The following is a 22061-nucleotide window of genomic DNA, read 5'->3' as shown; positions in this document are numbered from 1 at the left end:
AGAGTTGAAACTTTTTTGAAGTTATATTAAACGCAATTCAACTTACCACGAGCGAAAATCGATGTTAGGTAGTTTTACGATTCGTTGACCATTATATATCGAATAATCTAATGAGATCAAAAATACAGAAAAATATGGCGGGGCCGCTGGTATCACCGACCAGCAGTCGAAGAGAAAACATTGGTTTGGTTGACCGGTATTCAGAAACGTTCTTTCGCATTCCCGTTCCTGTCATATTTCATTCTATCGCACCCAGACGCGAAAAACAAACGAGCGCCAGGAGCGCGATAATTACGCTAAGCCATCCTAACCACGGCAAAGGTGCGCTGTTTTACATTGACGAGGCACCGACCAATAATTGTTTTCTTTTATCCGGTGCTTTTCAAATGTTTGCAATAAATCGTTGCAACAAGAATTTCAAACTTTGAGCGTGGGTTGCTTTCTCAGGATTGACTTACATCGAGCACATGCTGTGAAACCATAGTAGTGAGAGGTGGTTTTGGCGCAACGGTACTCCCAAGCCGAGCCAGGTGAGGTCAGCACTTGGCTCAAAGAATTTATTTCTCGTTGTAAGGTTGAATGAAGTAAATTCTTAAATAGTATTTAACGTTTATAGTCTAGGAGTCCTTAGCTTCTACATTCGTAATATGAATGAACAACTCATGTGGATCTGGTGATCAGTGATCAGGAATTTGCTTGTTACTGGGTTGCCAACCCAGTCGGAATCTGTCTTTAATTTCGTCGTTTTTTTATTTTTCGTTTTCTTTTTTTTTTTTTTCTTTTTTTCCGTGTCGGTAAAAGTCCTGCCTGTCACTCCCCTGCTAAGTGGTGTCTTTGTGCATAGAGCCTTCTACGCGTATTTTCTTAGGATCGAGAGGGTAGTGGGAAATGCGTAGATTTCTCTGGTGGACACAGTAGAACGATTAACTTAACCGGCAATGGCGTCGAAAGTCATGTAACGCGAATGGCATTTTAGGGGATCTTTGAACAAAATGTACCCTAATGAAGCTCAATAATGGCAAGCGAATTGGATACTGGACAGGACAGGCGGTCGAATGTTAGAAGCGACGAGTAATGGACTTCGACAACAATCTGTCGCCCGTCGAGCCGTAATCAAAGTGAGCAGTCTTCCTAACATTTTGCCAAGCGTGGTGTTTTGTACAACACTCAAACCAAATGAACAGTTCTCTGGTAACTCAGTGTGGGTTCAACAAAGACAGATAAGGAATCCATATAGTGGATCTGTTATCTCAGTTGTCTCGCTATTTGTCAGATTTGTATTTACCTGTTCTCAACTCTGCACAGCCTTCCAGTATAACAATTGGAAATTTCACTAATAAGTTATTGACGTGAATGGCGTTTTAGTGGATCTTTAAACAAAATATACCCTCATGGAGCTCAAGAATGGATCGTCAATTGTATGAGCAAGACAGCGCTAAAAAATAAATATCTGGATTGTAAGAGACGAGTAATGGTCTTCGACAACAATTTCATTTTTCGCCTTTGGATATCAAGTGAGCTTTGTTTCTAATATTTTACTAACTTGGTATTATATAAAACACGGAAATCAAATAGCAATTTTCTTATGGATTTAACCATAGTTACTAACTATGATTTAACAAATTAACATTGAAGGAATCGAACGCCAACAAGAATGCATCACAGTGTTTACTCAAGTCGCATCTTAGTTGTCTGACAATTTACATTTACCGGTATTTTGTACTCAACTCAGCAAAGGTGTAAAATATTTGGAAATGTGACAGTGAAAAATTACTTGAATGAAAGCTTGTTGTCTCTTTTGTGCTTTATTATTTACGGTCAAGGTTCTTTCGAAAAGGGTTGAATGTGAACTGTCAGAAATTTATTTAATTGCATATGCTTTGTGATTGTTTGTTTCGCTTGCACGCACGCAACTGAAATAGGAAGGGTTTCTTGCCTCTTATAGCAAATATGTTGCTTGTTTCAATAAATGTTTCGCTGGAAAATATTTCTGTGAAATTTCTAGCTTTTGTAAATTTATCATGTTGTGTAATTTTCGAGCTTAGCAAATTTGCATACATGTGTTGAAATGTGATACGGGGAGAATTTTTGTGGTAACGCATTAGTCACGAAAATAAACAGGTCTGTTGGAAGCGTGCTTCAGTTTCAACAAAATGACCCCCAAAATCGGCAAAAGATTGTGACGCTGATGAATAATAAAGTAGCTGCTATTACCAAAACGATGGAATTACCTGGTGATAAATAACCTTGTCTTGGAGAGTAAATTTTTGATTTTCCAGAAACAATGGTCAACCTCTGAGAGTTGCGCGATTGTGATCTTTGTGTTGAATTCGCACATTTCTTGTCAAAATTTATAACAATCGAAATAAAAAGAAAACTAACAAAAACAAAAACCCGGTAGCTTGGCATCATTTGACACAGATGCTTCACTGTTTCGCGAGTAAACATGCCGCGGTAAAATAACGCGGTAACTTGATCACTGCGCTCGCTGAATTCGATGTGCGATTTACTCGGTGCAGCCAAACTTGTACAATTACAACAAAACAACTAAAATCTCCCAAACTGTTTTTCGCTGATGGTAACTTTTTATATTCGTGGTTCAAAATAAATGTTGTTTTCATGTCGTAGATTTTATTACCGATGGCAAAATATTTTATGCTCGATCGACCGTCCTGAAACTTCCTTCTGCTCTTCTTAAAAACTGTGTATCCATATTTATTTACTTTTACATCAATATTTGTTTTGGATAAAGCAAGCTAACAAAATCTGTATCTTGCTTGGTTCGCATTTGATAGCATTAAAATAGAATTTTCGGTCCTATGCTTCTGTTACTGAGTGGTATATTTCTTAGGTCGCCCATCCAGATACTAACCCCGCCGAATAGGAATAACTTCAGCTTTCAACTGTTGTTTACAAAGCTTTCAGATGCTGTCAGATGCTGTCAGTGCACGCTTACACTTGTGGTGGAAAGAAGTTGCATGATCAACATGTCAGCCCAGAAGCCAATGTTTCTCGATTCCCTTTTATTTTCTTCAGTCTCTCTGGGTTCAGTACTTTGCTAGTAACCACATGTCTTCTCAAGGGGCTATTTATCTAAGACTTATACCATGGCGCTACAATGATAGACAATACCAAAACAATATCGTGTACTGTTAGACCTACATATTACGCAAAGACAACGGTCAACATGTCATCCCAGAAGACAATGTTTTTCACTTCCCATTTATTTTCTTCAATCTTTCTGGGCTCAGTACTTTGCTAGTAACCACATGTCTTCTCAGGCTATTTACCCAAGACTTCTACCATTTCACTACAATGATACACAATACCAAAACAATATCGTGCACTGTTAGAGCTACATATTACGCAAGGACAACTTGAAGCTCCTGGAAGACAACACACAGTTCAGTTGACATTATGGAATAAATCGCTGTGTTACTTCACTATCACACGTAAGCAATGCGTGTCAATTTTTTTTAAAGAGGACAGGAATTTCTTCTTTCTGACAAATGATTAATTAATAGGCCGGTCGCCAGGTTTTTAACCTCACAAAAGGATCTGTTTCGTCGTACGAACGTGTGAAGACCTGTGAGCCAAAGGGCCTCTGCTGGTATGACTTCTGGTATGACTTCTGGTACGACTTCTGGGTCACCCCCCCCCCCCCCCCCCCCTCCAACTTGAAAAAAATTGCGTGGAACGCTGCACGTACCACAGGCAACCCAGTGTACCCTCACGGAGGGTCTAGTTGACTCAGTTCTGTTGAAATCGGCAAAGCCATGTGATTGCCGTTGGACATTGGGAATCGGTGTAAATGATCATATGCAAATTTTCTTCAAGATTGTAACTAAGCGCTGCATTGATTTTCTGATTGTTCTTGGATTGAAGCAAGTTTCGCGCGGACAATCTGACTATGCTTGAGGGATCAGTTTTCCTTCTTGTGCGGACTTAATCGGTGGCTGGTTAGAGATGGTCGTTGAATAACATGCCATTGTTTCAGGAGAACCTTTTAACGATTCGGTCTGACCGGGTTGTCGGTGAATCGAACTAGTCAGAATTGTTTGCTCGACTCTTATAGGATAGCCGCTTTCACAGAGCCTTCGGTTCAAAGTGTGGTTTTTCTAATAACTTTCTTTGACTGAGTTCTCGAAAGACGCAGTGCTTCTCCTTTGTTAAAGTTTTTTTAAGAGCTACAGTGCGGCGAGATGAGAAGGTCGTATATTGGAAAGCTTCAGTAGCCTTGAAATGCGTCGGTAAATCCAAAATTTTGATAGTTGGGGTCCTAGACTTAATTTTCTAGGAAAACAGCGAGTACGTCACCATTTTGCTATTTCCGCTGAGCAGAATTTGAAAGATTACTGCAAACACTATCTCCTGTGTGAGAACAACACTGGTCTGGTGCCACATCCTCACTCTGGTCATAACTTACGACTTTGGATGTCGGCTTCAATCGTAAATGTTCGCCAAAGGTCGTAACAAAATCCGGTAGACTGAAAAGTACATTGTCAACCTTTATGGAACACCCACGGGAACAGTGGAGGCGGAGCTAAAGCAAGATTCATGAACCCCGTGTGCCTGCATTTATACATATTCATGAGCAAAATGGCTCATTATCTGCTCATTATATGATACGAAATAAAAGAGCGCAAATTTCCATGTAAATCCTTTGCCGCTATATTTGACATTTTAACATAATGTCTGAATTTACTCTTTAAAGAAACTTTTGCATGCTACAAGTTCATAAAAAAGTTGTTCCACAAACAAGAAATTTTAAATAGAAAAAAAGCATTTTTGAATTCTCATATAAAATGGCTAAAAAATCACTCGCATTTTAACTCAAATTTCCAATAGTTTTTACAAGTCGTGTTCATCTCCCGAGCGTCTCGATAAAATAAGAGTAATCTGGTCTTCATTTTGCAGCCTACAAGTTAGGACGTTTACAACCGAGATGCTTTTAGAATGAAAATTAAAGTTGGGCGTTTGCCCATTTCTGGCGCCATTTCTTTTAAAAATGTAGTTTGTCGCTTTCAAATTTCGCGCTTCAGCGCGTCACTTCTATGCTGATGCGATGATTAGTCATATGAATATTAATGATGTCCGGCCATTCTGCGCCATGATGAAAAATACTGGGTGACCAGTAATCAATGTGCTTCACCCTCGTTAAATAAAGTTCTATTATTATTATTATTATTATTATTATTATTATTATTATTATTATTATTATTATTATTATTATTATTATGTAGAATTGAGCACAGGGTTTTTCCCTAGGGAGAAATATCTAGTCAAGTCTCATCCCGAGACCTCAGACTTCCAGCACTTTTCTGAGGATATGTGCCGATCCGAGGAGTGCCGACTTTTTCATCGTTCTTGTTCGGTCCTTAATTCCTAGTTGCTCCAAGTGGCCTGCCAGATTCTATTACACTTAACCCAATGCACCTACTACCACTGGCACCACTTTTGTCCTTGATTTCCAGATCCTTTTAATCTCTCTTGCCAGGTCTTGGTACTTTTCATACTTTTCAGTTTCTTTTTGCAGTACGTTGCTATCTCCGGGAACAGCTATGTCCACAGTGATTGTTTCCTTTGCCTTCTTTTTCTGAATTACATTGTCTGACCTCCTGTGATGGATTTCACGGTGTGTTTGGATGGTATAGTCCCACAACAGTTGGGGGACTTTACTTAACTATTATTATTATTATCATTATTATTATTATTATTATTATTATTATTATTATTATTATTATTATTATTATTATTATTATTATTATTATTATTATAATTATTATTATTCGTTTCAAAATACCAGCTTAAGATAGTTATTCCTTCATCGTTCAATTGATCTTGCTATTTTTAGCATTTGTAGTCAGGGCATTAAACTTCTTGTGTTTTTTTCATTTAACCTCTAGGTGCAGCCCAGCTTTCTGAGAAAAGTCAACCTTCCCGGTTCTGATTATCAAGAATGGTGGATAGAACGTGGAACGTTTTGGACCAGCATATGCAAGAACTTAGCGTTGCGAAAAAAGAAGGGAAAAGAAGAGAGGAGGGTATTGCTTGTTTCAATCTGGGCAACTACTTTCATGGCGTCGCCAATTTTAAACAGGCCATAAGAAATTACAGTGAAGCATTAACCATTTTTAAGGAAATAGGTTTGAGGACCCGTGAGGGAGAAGTTTATTGCTATCTCGGCCTTGCTTATCAAAGTGTGGGCAATTTTAAGCAAGCAATAGAGTACCACAAACAATATCTCAGTATTGCGAGAGAAGAAGGGAATAAGGCCGGAGAAGGAATAGCCTATTGCAATCTTGGCATCGCTTTTAGAAATCTGGGAGATTCTAAGCAAGCCATACAGTACCACACACAAGATCTGCGTATTGCAAGAGAAGTAGGGGATAGGGCCGCAGAAGGAAGAGCCTATGGCAATGTCGGCAACGCTTTTAATGATCTGGGAGATTTTAAGCAAGCCATAGAGTACCACACACAACATCTGAGTATTGCAAAAGAACTGAGGGATAGGGCCGGGGAGGGAAGAGCCTATTGCAATCTCGGCAACGCTTTTAATGATCTGGGAGATTTTAAGCAAGCCATAGAGTACCACACACAAGATCTGAGTATTTCAAAAGAAGTAGGGGATAGGGCCGCAGAAGGAAGAGCCTATGGCAATCTCGGCAACGCTTTTAATGATCTGGGAGATTTTAAGCAAGGCCTAGAGTACCAAAAAAAAAATCTCAGTATTGCGAAAGAAGAAGGGAATAAGGCCGGAGAAGGAAAAGCCTATGGCAATCTTGGCATCACTTTTAAAAACCTGGGAGATTTTAAGCAAGCCATAGAGTACCTCACACGAGGTCTGAGTATATCGAAAGAATTAGGGGATAGGGCCGGGGAAGGAAGAGCCTATGGCAATCTCGGCAACGCTTTTAATAATCTGGGAGATTTTAAGCAAGGCCTAGAGTACCAAAAACAATGTCTCAGTATTGCAAAAGAAGTAGGGAATAAGGCCGGAGCAGGAAAAGCCTACAGCAGTCTTGGCATCACTTTTACAAATCTGGGAGATTTTAAGCAAGCCATAGAGTACCACACAAAAGATCTGAGTATTGCGAAAGAAGTAGGGGATAGGGCCGGAGAAGGAAAAGCCTATGGCAATCTTGGTATCGCTTTTCATGATCTGGGAGATTTGAAGCAAGCCATAGAGTGCTACACACAAGATCTGAATATTGCGAAAGAAGTAGGGGATAGGGCCGGAGAAGGAAGAACCTATGGCAATCTCGGCAACGCTTATCATAGTCTGGGAGATTTTAAGCAAGCCATAGAGTACCACAAACAATATCTCAGTATTGTGAAAGAAGTAGGGGATAGGAGCGGAGAAGGAAAAGTTTATGGTAATCTCGGCAACGCTTTTAGAAATCTGGGAGATTTTAAGCAAGCCATAGAGTACCACACACAAGATCTGAGTATTGCAAAAGAAGTAAGGGATAGGGCCGCAGAAGGAAAAGCCCATGGCAATCTCGGGAATGATTATTACCACACAGGTGACCTTGAAAATGCGCTTCACTTTACTGAACGATATCTTAGCATTTCCAAGGAAACGGACGATCCAATAGGACAGGGAAACGCTTCTTATAGTCTTGGTCGTGTTCATGAATTTTCAGGCTCCTTGTGCAAAGCCCTTAATTACTATCGTTCAAGTATAAAATATTTTGATGAAACAAGGCGTCTTCTTCAGTCACAAGATGCATGGAAAATAAGCTTCCGTGACACAAACCAGTCTGCGTACACCGCTCTGTGGACAGCACTGTTGAAAAATGGAGAGGTTAAAGAGGCTTTGTATGCTGCTGAGCAAGGACGAGCGCAGGCCTTGGAAGACATTTTGAAGAAGCAATACGGGGTTGATGAAGAAGCGGCCTCGGCAGTTACGATAAAGGCTGTAATAAAAGATCTACCTTCACAGACAGTTTTCACAGCACTTAAAGGGAATACGATCAGTTTCTGGCTGCTAAGAGAAGGTGGCGAGATAAACTTTAGACAAAAGGAAATCAAAACTGGGAGTGCAAACTCACTAATGGAAAGTACTTTGAAACAGATAAGGGCGGGGACCGTTGTGCGATGCGAGAATCGCTCGCTTGACAGACAACGCAGTGAATTTTCGCACAGTAGAGAAGCTGTTGAGGAAAACGTCCAGTCCTTGAGCATCTCTTTGAACTCTTTGCAGCCCTTGTATGATGTCTTAATCAGTCCTATCGCAGACTTGTTGCAGGGTGATGACTTAGTCTTTGTTCCTGATGGACCATTTTGCTTCGCTCCTTATTCTGCATTGAGTGACTCTGTCAGGATCCGTACTATTCCCTCGCTGACGGCTTTAAAAGTGATCTCTAGTGCACGTGACAACTTCAACAGTAATAGTGAAGCACTGCTTGTGGGCGATCCGTGTTTGAAGGAAATCACTTGGGGCACCGGTGAACCCATGTTTGAACAGTTGCCATGCGCGAAAAAAGAGGTGGAGATGATTGGAGAACTTCTGCAGACCTCGCCTCTCACTGGCAGAAATGCAACGAAAGCTGAGGTGCTGAAAAGAATGAAGTCAGTTGCCTTAATCCACATTGCAGCACACGGAGATGAATATTTTGGAGATATTGCTTTGGCCCCTAATCACGAACGCACATCCCAGAAGCCCGAAGAGGAAGATTACATGTTAACAATGAACGATGTTTATGCAGTTCGTCTTCAGGCAAGACTGGTTGTGCTGAGTTGCTGTCACAGTGGACGGGGTGAGGTGAAATCTGAGGGTGTGGTGGGAATAGCAAGGGCTTTCCTGTGTGCTGGCGCCCGGTCTGTTCTGGTGTCACTCTGGGCAATCGATGATGTGGCGACCTTGATGTTCATGAAATGTTTCTATCAACACTTGGCAGATAGAAAAAGTGCAAGTTTAGCCCTCCACCATGCAATGAAATCTCTTCGGGAGAAGAAAGAATACTCCGCCCTAAAATACTGGGCGCCATTTGTGCTCATCGGGGATGACGTCATCTTTGAATTTGAGCAACGCGAACATGCTGTACATTATACATAATCAGCAAGTTGTCGAAAGAAGCAGGTACGTTCTTCACTGAGAAATGGTTTCAAAATTGTTCGCTAATGTAGTTGTTTTACGAACTCCTTTAGCTAGTACCTGAAATCAATATTATCTGCGTTGCTGGTAAAATCCGTTCTCAGGTTGAATCCGTTTTTTCCGAAGTTAAATTGGTGATCCTCATTTTACCTTTGTTGAATAAGCACTCAGATGAATTGAAGAAAGATTTTAGAACTTAAATGAAGCCCAGAGAAAAATTAGGATCAGGGGCGCTTTCCTTTTGACTGGAAAAACCGGTGAGAATTTTGCGCCAGATGGAACAGTACCATTTTTCCTCCAGAAAAAGTGGAACGGGAGCAGCTGTACCATTTGACAAAGTTTACTTTTTTTCCTGGGAGAGCCTGGGTGCTAACAGCTTGGCAACCAAGGAGCATGGCACTAGTGTGATAAAGCAAATGGTACAGAAATTTTCCGGTAATTCCGGTGAAAACGAGAAAAGAGGCATACCTCTGAAGGTATTCCCTTTTTTTCGAAAAATTTCCAGTGGAAAGGCCTGTTCCATTTGGTTTCCCACCGGGAAAATCGATTTTTTCATTCAAATGGAAAGCGCTCCAGGTTAGGGTTACTTTTGCTTATTATGCATGGATATCAATTGACTTTTAATATAAAAGAAAATAATGAAAAGAACTGTATTGGGTTGAGCATGTTTGTCCTTGTAGTGTTGTGGTCAAGATACAAGACTATGAGATAGAGAGATAGAGAGAGAGAGAGAGAGAGGGAGAGAGTAGGGGAAGGTATAAGTGTTTTCAATCCTTTTAGGGGGATTGACTACGTAGAGTCTATATTCAACCTAGGTAAAATGAGGATCGCCAATTTAACCTGCAGGTAAAAAGGGATTCAACATGAGAACGGATTTTACCGGCAACATCTGCATTCACCAGGTCGGATATTTGAGCCTATGTGCAGATAGTTATAGCTGTTTGAACTGTGCTATAAGACTGACGTGATATCGCTGATTGCCAGTTGCGTATGTAAAGTGAAGTTAGCCTTTTAGGGTTTACATCCTACATGTCACATTGTCACTTAGTTCAATAGGAATTGTTGCTATTAACTGAGCACAACCGGGTTCATGAATTAAGGTAACTCTTTAAATTACTTACCAATTAAAACGAAAGTCCGTAATGCCATTTAACCTACTATTTGCTTCTTTCGTTTCTTTTATATTTCAGAAACGACGTCCAAAACGTGGGAAAAGGACGTGGCTTGTGATACGTCGATATGGGATTTTCCTTTTTTCGATTATATGAGTTATTGAAAAAAAAATTCATGATAGCCTTCATACCTCAGTATCGGTCAAGGTAGATAAAAGACGTAATTTTTTTAAAAGTACGTTTGAGAACTTATTTTAGCTTACCTGTACCATGAGATTTCAGTGGTACTAAGATACAGTCAAAAACCTTACATTTGTTCATGTTTGTGTTAGCATCCGTGCAAGGAACAAGGATTAGATAATTACTTGATTTAAATCAAGGACTTGGCAAAACGGTTTCCTTCCATGACTGAGGATCTAGCGGCCGTGTTATTTTGGCCTCCAAATACTTCAAAATACCTCCAAGCGTTTGCAGTATGTTTTTCGGGTATTCTCAGGCTTTTTCATGAAGATAGGACAAGTATATGTCTTTACTTTGGTATACCAACATTTTTCAACATTTAGGATCAAGTGACGGTCTCGAGGAATTTATATTTTCTGAGATTCTGTAAGGCTGATCAAAGCCAATTAATCAAATTAACCGTTTTGGGAGGAAACGTCTAGAAGGTAAGAACCTAGGAAAGTAGAAATAACTAGAATTACCTAATCTTCTAATTAATCAGTTGGTTAGATTGTCGCACCGGCATCGCGAGGTCACGGGTTCAAACCCCGTTGAAGTCCTGAATTTTTTAGGCTTCCCTAACCAATTGCTAAAGTTGCGTCCATAGCCGAACGGCGAGGATCATAGCCTCACTTGATTAATATACATAGAAAGCCTGCAAAAGTTTCTAAAGACTAGAATCAAAAGTGTTTTACAGCGTAAAAAACGTCTAGATCTCTTTGCGCGATTTCTTAGGGAAAACGTCCGGAAGGTTGAAAACTACGAAATGAAAGCGTTGCTTGTTAAGTTTTCTTCTACAGTCTTCAAACTTTCAGTACAAACTAGTTAGGAGAGGACAATCAATGCCTAGATTGACTAATGAACACTATGCAGGAACGAAGAGAGGATGGTGAGAGAAAACTCATCTCGCACATGGGCCTCTTCCTATTGGATTTTTTTTACAATCTAAATTTAACCGGTGGTCATGATGCGGCTAATTTAAGGAAGACACCTGGCCTCAATTGTTCAAAAGGTGGGTAACACTATCCATTGGATAGCGCAATTGGTATCACTATGAATTATCCGCTGGATAGTGATTTATCCGGTGGATAGCGCTGTCCATCATCTGAACATTTGGGGCCTAATTGGTTACTGAGCGATCATGGAAAGGGGATCATGGGTCATTGGGATGTGTTCTCTCCCCTCATCCTCTCTTTGTAGACAAGTCATAGTCATAATCTAGTTATAGTCATAGTCTAGTTATCTTGTAAATAAACATATGAAACTTATAATGTCGTCTAGACCCCTGCCTGGCCAGGGATTTACTTTTAGAGAATGAGAAGAAGAAGAATTGCGTAGTGTATTATAAACAAATTGCGATTTTGAGACGGCAATACCACATTATATTGACGGCTAGTTGTCGATATGATGTGGTATTGCCGTCTCAAAATGGCAATTAGTTTTGTATCGTGATCCATCATTTATAAGGATAAATAAACCGGTAAACTAATCAACCCGCGCCTGATCGAAATTTCAATTCTTTCTTTCAATTTGTTTGCGTACGTCAGCAACCCAATTCAGTGCAACGACGTCAATTTCAACATTAGAACCAATCACAGGCCGCAAAAGTGAGACGGCAATACCACGAAATATTGACGGCTCGCGCATAGGCAAAACTATAAGAAGATCGCGATACTATATTTTATTGTCCGTCAATACTGACCTTCAGACTGGAGTACGAGTTTCCTGTACTGAGCGCGCGCGCGCGCATTAGGTTTAAAGAACGAGATTTTTCGAAATGCGCATGCTCAGAACTGAGAACTTATACTCGCAGTTGTCCTCGTAATGCAATCTGAAGTTGGCTTGTGTAAACATAAGCGCACATTGGATACCATAGCTACAGCAAAAAGTGCTTTATTGAGTTTTTATTATTTCGTTTGTTGCACAAAACATCAAGATTGCTTATAATTATCTGTGAATTCAGTATACGCAAATTAGGTTTTATCAACGGAGTTGATAATGTAAATTGGCCATCGTACAGAGATTCAAAAACCTTTTAGAATCCGCTGTACGGTGACCAATTTACATTATCAACTCCGTTGATTAAACCCAATTTTTGTATATTACTTTCCTACCGACGTAGCCCCACAGTTTCGTTAGAAACTACCCCCTTCATTAATTTGTCAAACGAAGTCATGTACTGTCACCAGTGTACATTTGGTTTTTTCTGACAGCTGTAGTTTTTACAGTTCCATTGGTTGAAACTAGTTTATGTCCACAACAAAATGCACTTGCCAGTCACTGTCTTCATGGTGTTGTTCCAGTTATTTTTGGACACGACTTCTTGTCACTTAAAAAAGCAGTTTCAGCTCTAAACAAATGAAAGTTAAAAAAAAAGGATTTCTGGTGTGATACACTGTCCCAGCTAAACGATTGATCTCCAAAACGGAAGTTTAACAGGTGTAAATCCCAGATGTGATCTCATTTTCTTTTCTTCGCATGCAGAGATGTAATTGGAATACCCGAGGGCTGTGTAATTTATTAATTCCCTCGGTTTTTTCCATCACCTCATTTCAGGGAGTTTCTGTTGAGGTCACTCCCGCGTCCGCCATGTTGTGAAAACCTAAACACTGATGACGTTCTTGCATCTGATTAGCTCGATAACCCCTGGACGCCTCACAAATAGTAACGAATGCAGGGCAAAATGTTGCAACGCGGGCTACACGAGTGACAAAGTTCGCGAGTTTGTCGCGAAAAATTTAATTCATTCCATTTCTCGCGACTTTTTTTTCTGCGATTTTTTCAGCTGTCGCACCACCTGTGCGAGGGTGGCTACACGGGTGACGCACCGCGCGCTGGCGACGCGACAATTTTCCAAAAAATTACTTCACCATCGCAAGAAAAAAATCCTTTGTGTAAACTCGTGATTAACGAAAGATTTCCCCTAAACACCCGAAAATAACGTGACATAGCTCCTTTAAGGAAGGCACCTGGTTGGTTTTCATTGGCTGCACCATCATGGAAACGAGACCAAAATAACTTTCACAGCATGGCGTGGGGATGTGTTCTCTTACCTCATCCTCTCTTTGTAGGAACTCCTTAATTCAAATATGCTGTGTAATAATTAAAATTATTATAGGCAATACAAGACGATATAGTCATAGTCTAGTTATCTTGTAAATAAACAAATGAAACTTATAATGGCGTCTACAAAAGAACATCCTGACAAGCCAGTGCTTTACTAATAGGGAATGAGGAGTAGTTGTTCATTCTATTTTAGTGTCCATCAATGTAAACATGAGCACACATTGGTTACCGTAACTACAGTGAAAAGTGTTTCATTGACACCCGTTTAAAAAGATTTTCTACCAATTTTTGTTATTTCCTTTTATTCAGGATTGTGTACAGTCTTGTATGAATTTAATATGGGCGAAAGCAGTTTTGATAGATTTATTGGTCGAAACGAAGTTATGTTCACAGCCAAATGCACTTGTTAATCTCTTCATGTGGTTGATGGAGGTGTTTTTTCTTAACACGTCTTCTTGTCAATCAAAAAAAGCAGTTACAGTAGCTCTACGCCACGGAAAATGGCGGAATATTTTCCAGGTAATATTGAAACAAATATCTGACAGCCAACGATATCTCAGTGTTATAATGCAGGTAGTTCCAGCTACATAAACGACCGTTCTGCCATGACGGCAATTTAAGGATAACGTGGATTTTGTCATCACATTAAAAAATAGATTCCATGTTGCCGTGCCTCTGTTCAGTAATAGATAACAGATGACGTCAAAATGTGGTAAGAACAGAAAGTGGCACACGAGGCGATAGCCGAGTGTGTCAATGATGTTCTTATAACGTTTTGACGTCGTCTGTAATATTTTACTGAACAGACGCAGGGCAACATGGAATTTATTTGTTTTATATGATAAAGATTTAACTTTATTCGCATAAAAGCTGATGGTGACGTCAATCGTGGAGCTGTCCTCTAATGGATCATAGGCAAGGACCAATCAAAATGCGAGAATAACTCGGGGTATTATATAAAATCAGAAACCCATAAGGGTTGAAACGTGTAACGGCCCCTTGTGTGCTGGGAAACAAGCTTCTGAATATTCAATTTCCTAAGTACCATATTTGGAACAACAAGAGCGAGGGGTTTCCAAATATGGTACTTAGCACTGAAACATTCAACCAATCAGTTCGCACTGAATATTCGGAAGCTGTGAACGCGCGTTACACGTTTCAACCCTTATGGGTTTCTGAGAAAATGTGATATCATTTACTCAGCGCGTTTGCTTATCTCTCAGAGCGGGCCATATTCTACAGTACATCCTTTTGTTTTTGTTTCTTGATTCAAAGATCTAGAGATGTAAGAAATGTCTTGCTAACCATGCATTCTTGGGCGGTGCTATAAGTTTACAGCTGGCTTTTTTCTCAGTTCTGTTTATGTCCAGTTGTGAGAAACTGTACTAGGGAACAAAGGAGGGCGTAACCAATAGGTTTGCTAGCAAGAGGTCTACACTGGTCCAATAGGAAGAGATGATAAAAAAGTGGCCATTTTGAAAGTGATGGGAAAATGAATCATGGGTGCGTTTTATTCCACTGAAAGAAAGCTTAAGTAAGAAATGGAATGGAACAGAGAATTTCCTGAATAAAATTCCGAAAATTGGATATGCCTCGTTAAATTGGCTTCTCGTTCCGGTTACCAGAAACCAGGATTGCGATTCATTCTTACTCGGGTCAATTCTTCTTTATTTAGTATTTTTTATTTATTAAACGGGAAAACCTGACTGACCTGGAGCGATCAACTGTGAAATTTTGCCTTTCGCCATTGAAATGTTTTGATTTAGACTGGTAAGTTCCCGAACTGATTTCTTCTTTTCATTCAACTAGATGAAAATGATGGGATCGATGTGTTATTGAAATTCGGTCATTGTAAATATTGCAGCCCTTTGGAAATTCGAGCATGAAAAAAGGTTATAAATGTTAGGGTACAAAAATGGAAACAGTAGTGGTACATCTGAACGTGTTGCAAAAGCGTTTAACCATAGCGATACGCCCTAACATTTCATCCCCCTGCCCACTTGTTCTAGCCCCGAGGTCTTCAACTCGATTTCAGATAGCTGTGCGAATTATTTTACAACAGGACTGCTTTGTTTCAAATTTAAAAAATTGAGATAATGACAATTCATTTTCTCATCACAAAGTTCAACTTAGTTATTTCACGCTCTGGTTTTGCAGAGTCCGGAGAGAACGTTTACTAAAGTCGAAGCATTATTATTTTGTATCATTGTTCAGTTGTGTTACCGTGACTGATGAATTAGTTAGGTTATGTATACAACACAGAGTGACGGGCTGATACCATTGTCTAACGCTTCATTGCCCTCCAAGAATACAAATTGTTTTGTAAGACGTAACATTAAAAAAGGCACTCCGGGCCATACTTTACAATACAATACTTTATTTAACAAGGGTAACACATTAACTTGAACAGTTTTCTAACATGTAGCCCCCAACTAAACGTACAAGTTTGCAACCGCATGAACTTCAGGCGTCTTTAGGCAGTTCACCCCTTGAAGTCTGCAATTCAAGCGGTCGCAAGCTTGTGCGTTTATAATTAATAATTTTTGCCAAAGTGGGCTCTTTTTTTATGTACTACGATGATTTCTCATCCTGGTTGCCGCCGCTCTATATGTTTAATTTGTTCTATGTATTAAGAACAACCGTTACGTGCTTTCATCTTGTAAAAGTACCGAGCAGAGCGTCCGCTCTCTGGAAGTCAATGTTTTATCAGCTTAGTATTTGTACCCAGTTATTAAAAAGCGATTATATTGGTGTGACCTTGCATGACTGTATTGACATCAACTTCATAGGTCTCCGGCGAAGCTCGAGATGTACTGTATCATTTTATAGTTTTCATTTCAGAGCTGGATTCATGATTATGTGAATACTGAATTAAGATTCTGGATCAATCAACTGACGAAATAAGTTGTTAAAAAAGGAACTAAATCGACGTCATTTGAATACAAGGAATGGGAGCTGCTTTCCCATTTGAATATGACGAACTAGACTCTTAATACTTCTCCAGACGGGGTTATGAACCGTTCTTGCTGCATCGCTTCAACCTGTCACAGAGATTTCAATTCACTCGCTGGTGACGAATCGTAAAGATACTGGAGCTTCGGCTTATCAAAACGGTTACCATGTATTCTCCTTCTCTCCACCGAGCTATTTCTTCAGGAAGGCTGCACCAGACTCGTTTGTTGCTAGAAATCGGTTCGAAACCATCATTAGCTGACAATCAAGGGCGCACGCCGCTCATTTTAGCGGCTTGTCTAAAAGAACCGACGATAGCTTTGCGTATTACACGTCTTCTGTTAAGCCATGGAGCACGAGCGGATTGCAAAGACCTTCTTGGTCGGACGGCGTTGTCTTACGCTTGCGAGAATGGTCACTGTAAACTGGTGAAGCTACTTTTGGATGATGATGATTTTGATGTCAACATGGCCGACATCGAAGGTAATACTCCCCTTATGTATGCTGCAATGTACGGCAATGTGCAAACGTTGCGTGAAATACTACACGTTATAGTCAATTACGGACTGAGCGTGGATTTGCGCAACAATAAAGGATTCTCTGCTTATTTGCTGGCGTCGAAAATGTCCCGCACGGAATGCGCTAGGATTCTAAAAGCAGAAGCTGGGGCTTCGGTGGGTGTACGAGATTCAGAATTCTTCTTAAACGACGAGGAATGGGCCAAAAAAGTGAATAAAAACTTCAAAAAAGAAAAAGTTAAACTTACAGTACGCAACACGCGTCTAAAGACCTCTCCTGGAGTTAGTCAGATTAGCGTAAACAACCCGCGGGTTTTATCCCGTTTAACAAATCGCAGTGAATTGGAGGTGACCTCACAGGAAATGAAGACAGAAGATACGTGGTGTCTCCGTTCAGAGAGAGAAACTAACACTGAGTATGCGTCGACATTATCCGAAAGCTGTTCATCATATTTATCGGACAACCACCAAATCAGTGTTCCCACAATTGCCCGGGCGCAGTCTCATGATTTACACGCCATTTTCAGTCACTATACCACGATTAACTCCAGACCAGTGGTCACCATAGCTGATCATAGGTTTCTGGATCCTGCATCGCTAAAGCATGTAGACTTGAAGCCCCATTTAAAAGCTGCGCTCCAAAACAGTCATTCCAAACAATTAGGTAGGAAAAAGTTCCCCATTCCCATAAAGCAAAATTGATGCGTTTTTAATAATAGGCGTGCGATTGGCTTGTGAACAGCTTGTCTTTAGTCTCAAAACTTCTTAAGTTATGTCCTTAAAAAAAATATAATTATTCTACACCAAAATTAATAACTTGACCTGCACTATGCCAAAAAGCTTTGTGAGTTATTTCCGGAGGAGATCAAATCCTCCCCACACTCAAACAACAACATCAAAAAGCTTTATTTCCCTCTTGGTCATGTAGAAATGCGTGTTGTACAAAATATTCTATTGATAGAAAAGAGAGAGGGACTTAACTACTTCAAATAACCAGAGGGTTAAAAGGAGACAGGCAGTCAGATATTTGCTAACATAATGCAAGTTGAAGTAAGCACACGCAGACAGCATTACTGAATAAATACCACACTAGAACGGTAATACCATAGAATGAATGGAAGGAATGCAGAACAGATAATATTATGTACTTAGTGACTGAGTGGGAGGGCCGGACGGGAAAATATTTGGTCATGGCGTACGGACCGAGCGCAGCAACATTCAACCAAGAACGTTCTAAGAAGCTATGCGTTCGCGATTCGTGCGATATATCAGTTTTGCGTGTGAAATTTAACGTGGAATTCACTCGTCAGGTGGTGAATTTTCCCATAGAATTCCAATTAGAGGAGCCTTGAAACTGACTGTTAGACTTACCACACATAGCTCTCACTCATTAGGAAGATAATAAGACCGTTTTTCGCAAGTCTATTATTGTACATCGGTCTCTAGTAAAAAAAAAAATATAGATGAAAAGTAGTTGTAATTGAATTGATAAGTGAAATTTGCTCATGAACTGGTAGCAAGAGTGTCACAAGATCATCATAGACCTTCGATTTCATTAGAAATAAGTTTAACAACACATCGCGTTTCCTTAAATAACTGAGCAATGTCCAAAAGGTATCTTAAATGTAAAACGTGAGATACTGCGTTTCTGGCGATCTAACTGGCACAAAATATATATATACAATATGATCATGCCATGTGTGTACCCAAGGTGAAAAATTTGTGGTGGGTAGCGACATTTCCAAGAGTAAAAAGGTTTAGGACTTTTAAAATAGGATTGGTTGTAGCTAAGTGTATTTAGTTGGTAGTTAGTTGTGTAGTTAGTTGGTTGCATTTCAGTTAAGCGCATTAGATCATATTTAAATGATTTTTTGCGCTGTATAAATAATAAAGTTATGATTATTATTATTAGCTAACTCAGAGTTACATCCCTCCCCCCACGTGTACCCTCAAAGCCCTTTCTTAGCAGCAACACGGAGTTTAAGATCTACGACGCGACGGTAACGAAAACGTCTGACTCATTCAAAATTGCACGTTTAGGTTTATCAATCATTTTTGTCATTATTTCGGTTTCTTAACTTTTGAAAACTAGCGCAACTTTCCAGGAACTGAATAATTAGGATATTTGGTGTTGAAGCTACGACAGAAAATTCAAATTCACTGCCTTGTGTTCACGTTCTCCTTAACGCTTAAGAATTGGTTATTTCACGTCGCAGATTTGCGGAAAACGTGAAAGAAATGTACAGAAATGAAAAATGCGCGTGCAGAGCGTGCAAAGTTATTGTTTTTGCTTATTAAATTTGCATAATTTGTGACGTTTTCGTTGCCGTCGCGTCGTAGATCTTAGGGAGTTTAAGAAACCACGACGGCTAAGGCGACAAAAACGTCACTTCAAAATATATGTTTGAGCTATTCTGAGTATTTCATGTTTATTTCATCTTGTTTATATTATACAATATGGGCGAAGTGTCCTAAAACTGGATTGGTACAGACGGATTTGAAGTAAAGAGTGAGACTGAAAGAATCACTGTAGTTTGTCCACGTTGTCGTCAAAACCTTAAATTTGGTCATTTCACGTAGTAGTTTTGACGAGTACGGGAGAGAAATGTTCAAAAATGCGTGCCGCACGTGCAGCACGATCATTTTGGTTCTTTTAACCAATAATATTACTGCTTTTTAGCGTTGTCGTTGCCGTAGCCGTCGTCGTTTCTTAAACTCGCTATTAGGGAGCTTACGAAACGAGGACGACGACGGCGACGAGGACTTCATTTAAAAATACAAGTTCGCGTTATTCATATCACTACGAAACTATTTCATGTCGTTTCGCGTTAGAAATGTGTAGTAACTGTCGAGGAATTAAACTGGCATGAGTGGGCTGGAAGCGTAGAGAGATCAGGAGAACTGAAAATTCGTCGTCATATGCTAACGTCCTCCACAGAACCTTGAACTTGGACATTTAACGTCGTCATTTAGGAGATAACGGCACAGAAATGTACCAAAATGTAAAACGCACGTGCAGAGCGTGCAGAACCATTGTTTTTGCTCACTAAACCTATTGTTTTGTTGCGTCGTCGATGCAGTCGGCGTCGTCGTTTCGTAAGCTCCCTATTAGAGAGCTTTAGATTCTAGGACGAGAACGACCACGAGTACGAGATTTTCTCAATGAACAACAGTGAGCGCGCGCAAACCAGCGTCAATTTGGCGGGAAAAACGTGATACCGTTGTCATTTTAGTACGAGGTTTTGAACACGGTAGCAGTTTTGGCATTTTTCGATCAGCAAAAAAGGTTAAGTTACCAGCAATAAGAATAACTGAGAAACCTACACTGCTAACAAAGAGTAAGATTAATCGTTCGGGTTATGAATCTTCTAAGAATTTTCGCTAAAACCGGGCAGTCAAATCTCGTACTCGTTCTCGTCCTCGTCCAAGAATCTAAAGGTCCCTCTTAACTAGAGAGTACGGATTTTAAGATCTACGACGCGATGGTAAAGAAAACGTCATTTAAAATAAATTGCAAGTTCAGGTTTATTACTCTTTTTCGCCATTATGTCAGTTTGTCTAACTTCTAAAAACTAGCGCGCAACTTTCCAGGAACTGAATTAGGAGGTGCGCTGTTGAAGCCACGACAGAAAATTGAAATTCACTGCCTTGTGTTCACGTTCTCCGTAAAACTTGAGGATTGGTCATTTTACGTCGCAGATTTGCCGAAAACGTGAAAGAAATGTACAAAAATGGAAAATGCACGTGCATCGCGTGCACAGCTATTGCTTTTGCTCGTTAACCATGCAAAATGTGCCACGTTTTCGTTGCCGTCGCGTCGTAGATCTTAAACTCCCTATTGGGGAGTTTAAGATCTACGACACATATTTTGCATATTTAATGAGAAAAAACAATAGTTTTGCACGCTCTGCACGTGCATTTTTAGTTTTTGTCCATTTCTTTCACGTTTTCGGCAAACTGCGACGTGAAACGACCAATTCTCAAGTTTTACGGAGAACATGAATAAAACGCAACGAATTTGAATTTTCTGTCGTAGATTCAATGCCGCACCTCTTTATTTATTTCCTGGAAAGTTACACCAGTTTTTAGAAGTTAGACAAACCGACATAATGACGAAAAAGATTAATAAACCTGAACTTGCAATTTAAAATGACGTTTTCGTTACCGTCGCGTCGCAGATCTTAAGGAGGCTCAAAAGAGTTTCTCCCTTTTTCCAAACAAGTAAACATATTCTGTCCTTAGATACAGTTAGGGTAATCATATCACGAAGAAATTTGGCCAGGATATTAAGTACACATCATAAATTTCTCACATCACATTTTCCTCCAAAATAAGGTTACCATGGCAACGATGTAAGGCATTTCTCGGAGCCTTAAAATCAAGATATATTGTCTTTTTTGAAAAAAAACGGGACGGTGAAATCTTCCCATTCAGCGTTACCAGATAGTGTTAGAAATAATCTCTAAAATATTTAAAATTCAACGAAATCTGTAGGTCAGTTTTTCAGAAAAATCAGCTTTTATGAAATGTCTCTAATTATAGTCTTACATTTTGTAATAGTTCCGCCCTTCTCACCCATTGTAATTAGAACCCCATTGTTCTACTTATCGTAATCTTGTATATATAGCTAGCTAATAAGTCTGTTCTTCATTAAATCTGCCAGATGATCGATGAGTGCATACGCCCGAAACTCAGAGTCGCAGGGAATCTTGTGTATTTCCATTTATTCATCTAATTCTATTATTATTATTATTATTATTATTGCATGGTATTTGCTAAGCTACGAGCGAAAGGACAAAAGATCTGAATCGTACTCGAAGGCCGGATTCGAACCAACGATCTCCATAACTGCTATAAGAAACAAAAAAAGGCACCTTAAGGTTCTTCAAGAACTTCAGGGGGTTTAGCATCAAAAGTTAACCATTTTATTCCCAAGATGGAAACGTTGTGGCGTAGGCATGAGAATTTGGTATTATATCAAGACACCTCTAAGCTGATAATAATCTTCATTCTCAATACTTGTCTGACTAATATTTCATTGAAAAATGTAAGGCGAATTTACATACTGATCACCACTGGCATTCAAAGGGTTAA

The 22061-nt window shown here is 39.7% G+C and overlaps 2 protein-coding genes across 4 annotated transcripts in view; both read left to right on the top strand.

Moving 5' to 3' along the window:
- The window catches only part of LOC137972429 (tetratricopeptide repeat protein 28-like), a 35756-nt gene extending 24054 nt beyond the window's left edge, over positions 1-11702 (top strand). For all 3 annotated transcript variants that reach the window (XM_068819137.1, XM_068819138.1, XM_068819135.1), the window contains 2 exons: positions 5907-9085; positions 10291-11702. In XM_068819137.1, the coding sequence (XP_068675238.1) occupies positions 5960-9061 (3102 nt within the window). In that variant the 5' untranslated portion in view covers positions 5907-5959 and the 3' untranslated portion in view covers positions 9062-9085; positions 10291-11702. The remainder of the gene's footprint in view (positions 1-5906; positions 9086-10290) is intronic.
- A 3918-nt stretch (positions 11703-15620) lies between these two features.
- LOC137973255 (uncharacterized) lies at positions 15621-20528 on the top strand. Its single transcript, XM_068820028.1, has one exon. It carries the CDS (start codon positions 16617-16619, stop codon positions 17667-17669), a length of 1053 nt encoding a protein of 350 aa, XP_068676129.1. The 5' UTR covers positions 15621-16616; the 3' UTR covers positions 17670-20528.
- Positions 20529-22061: the final 1533 nt, after the last annotated feature.

This window comes from Montipora foliosa, chromosome 10 (assembly GCF_036669935.1).
Source record: "Montipora foliosa isolate CH-2021 chromosome 10, ASM3666993v2, whole genome shotgun sequence".
NCBI lineage: Eukaryota > Metazoa > Cnidaria > Anthozoa > Scleractinia > Acroporidae > Montipora > Montipora foliosa.
The sequence above is the reverse complement of the archived record's forward strand: the minus strand, read 5'-3'. Positions and strand labels throughout refer to the sequence as shown.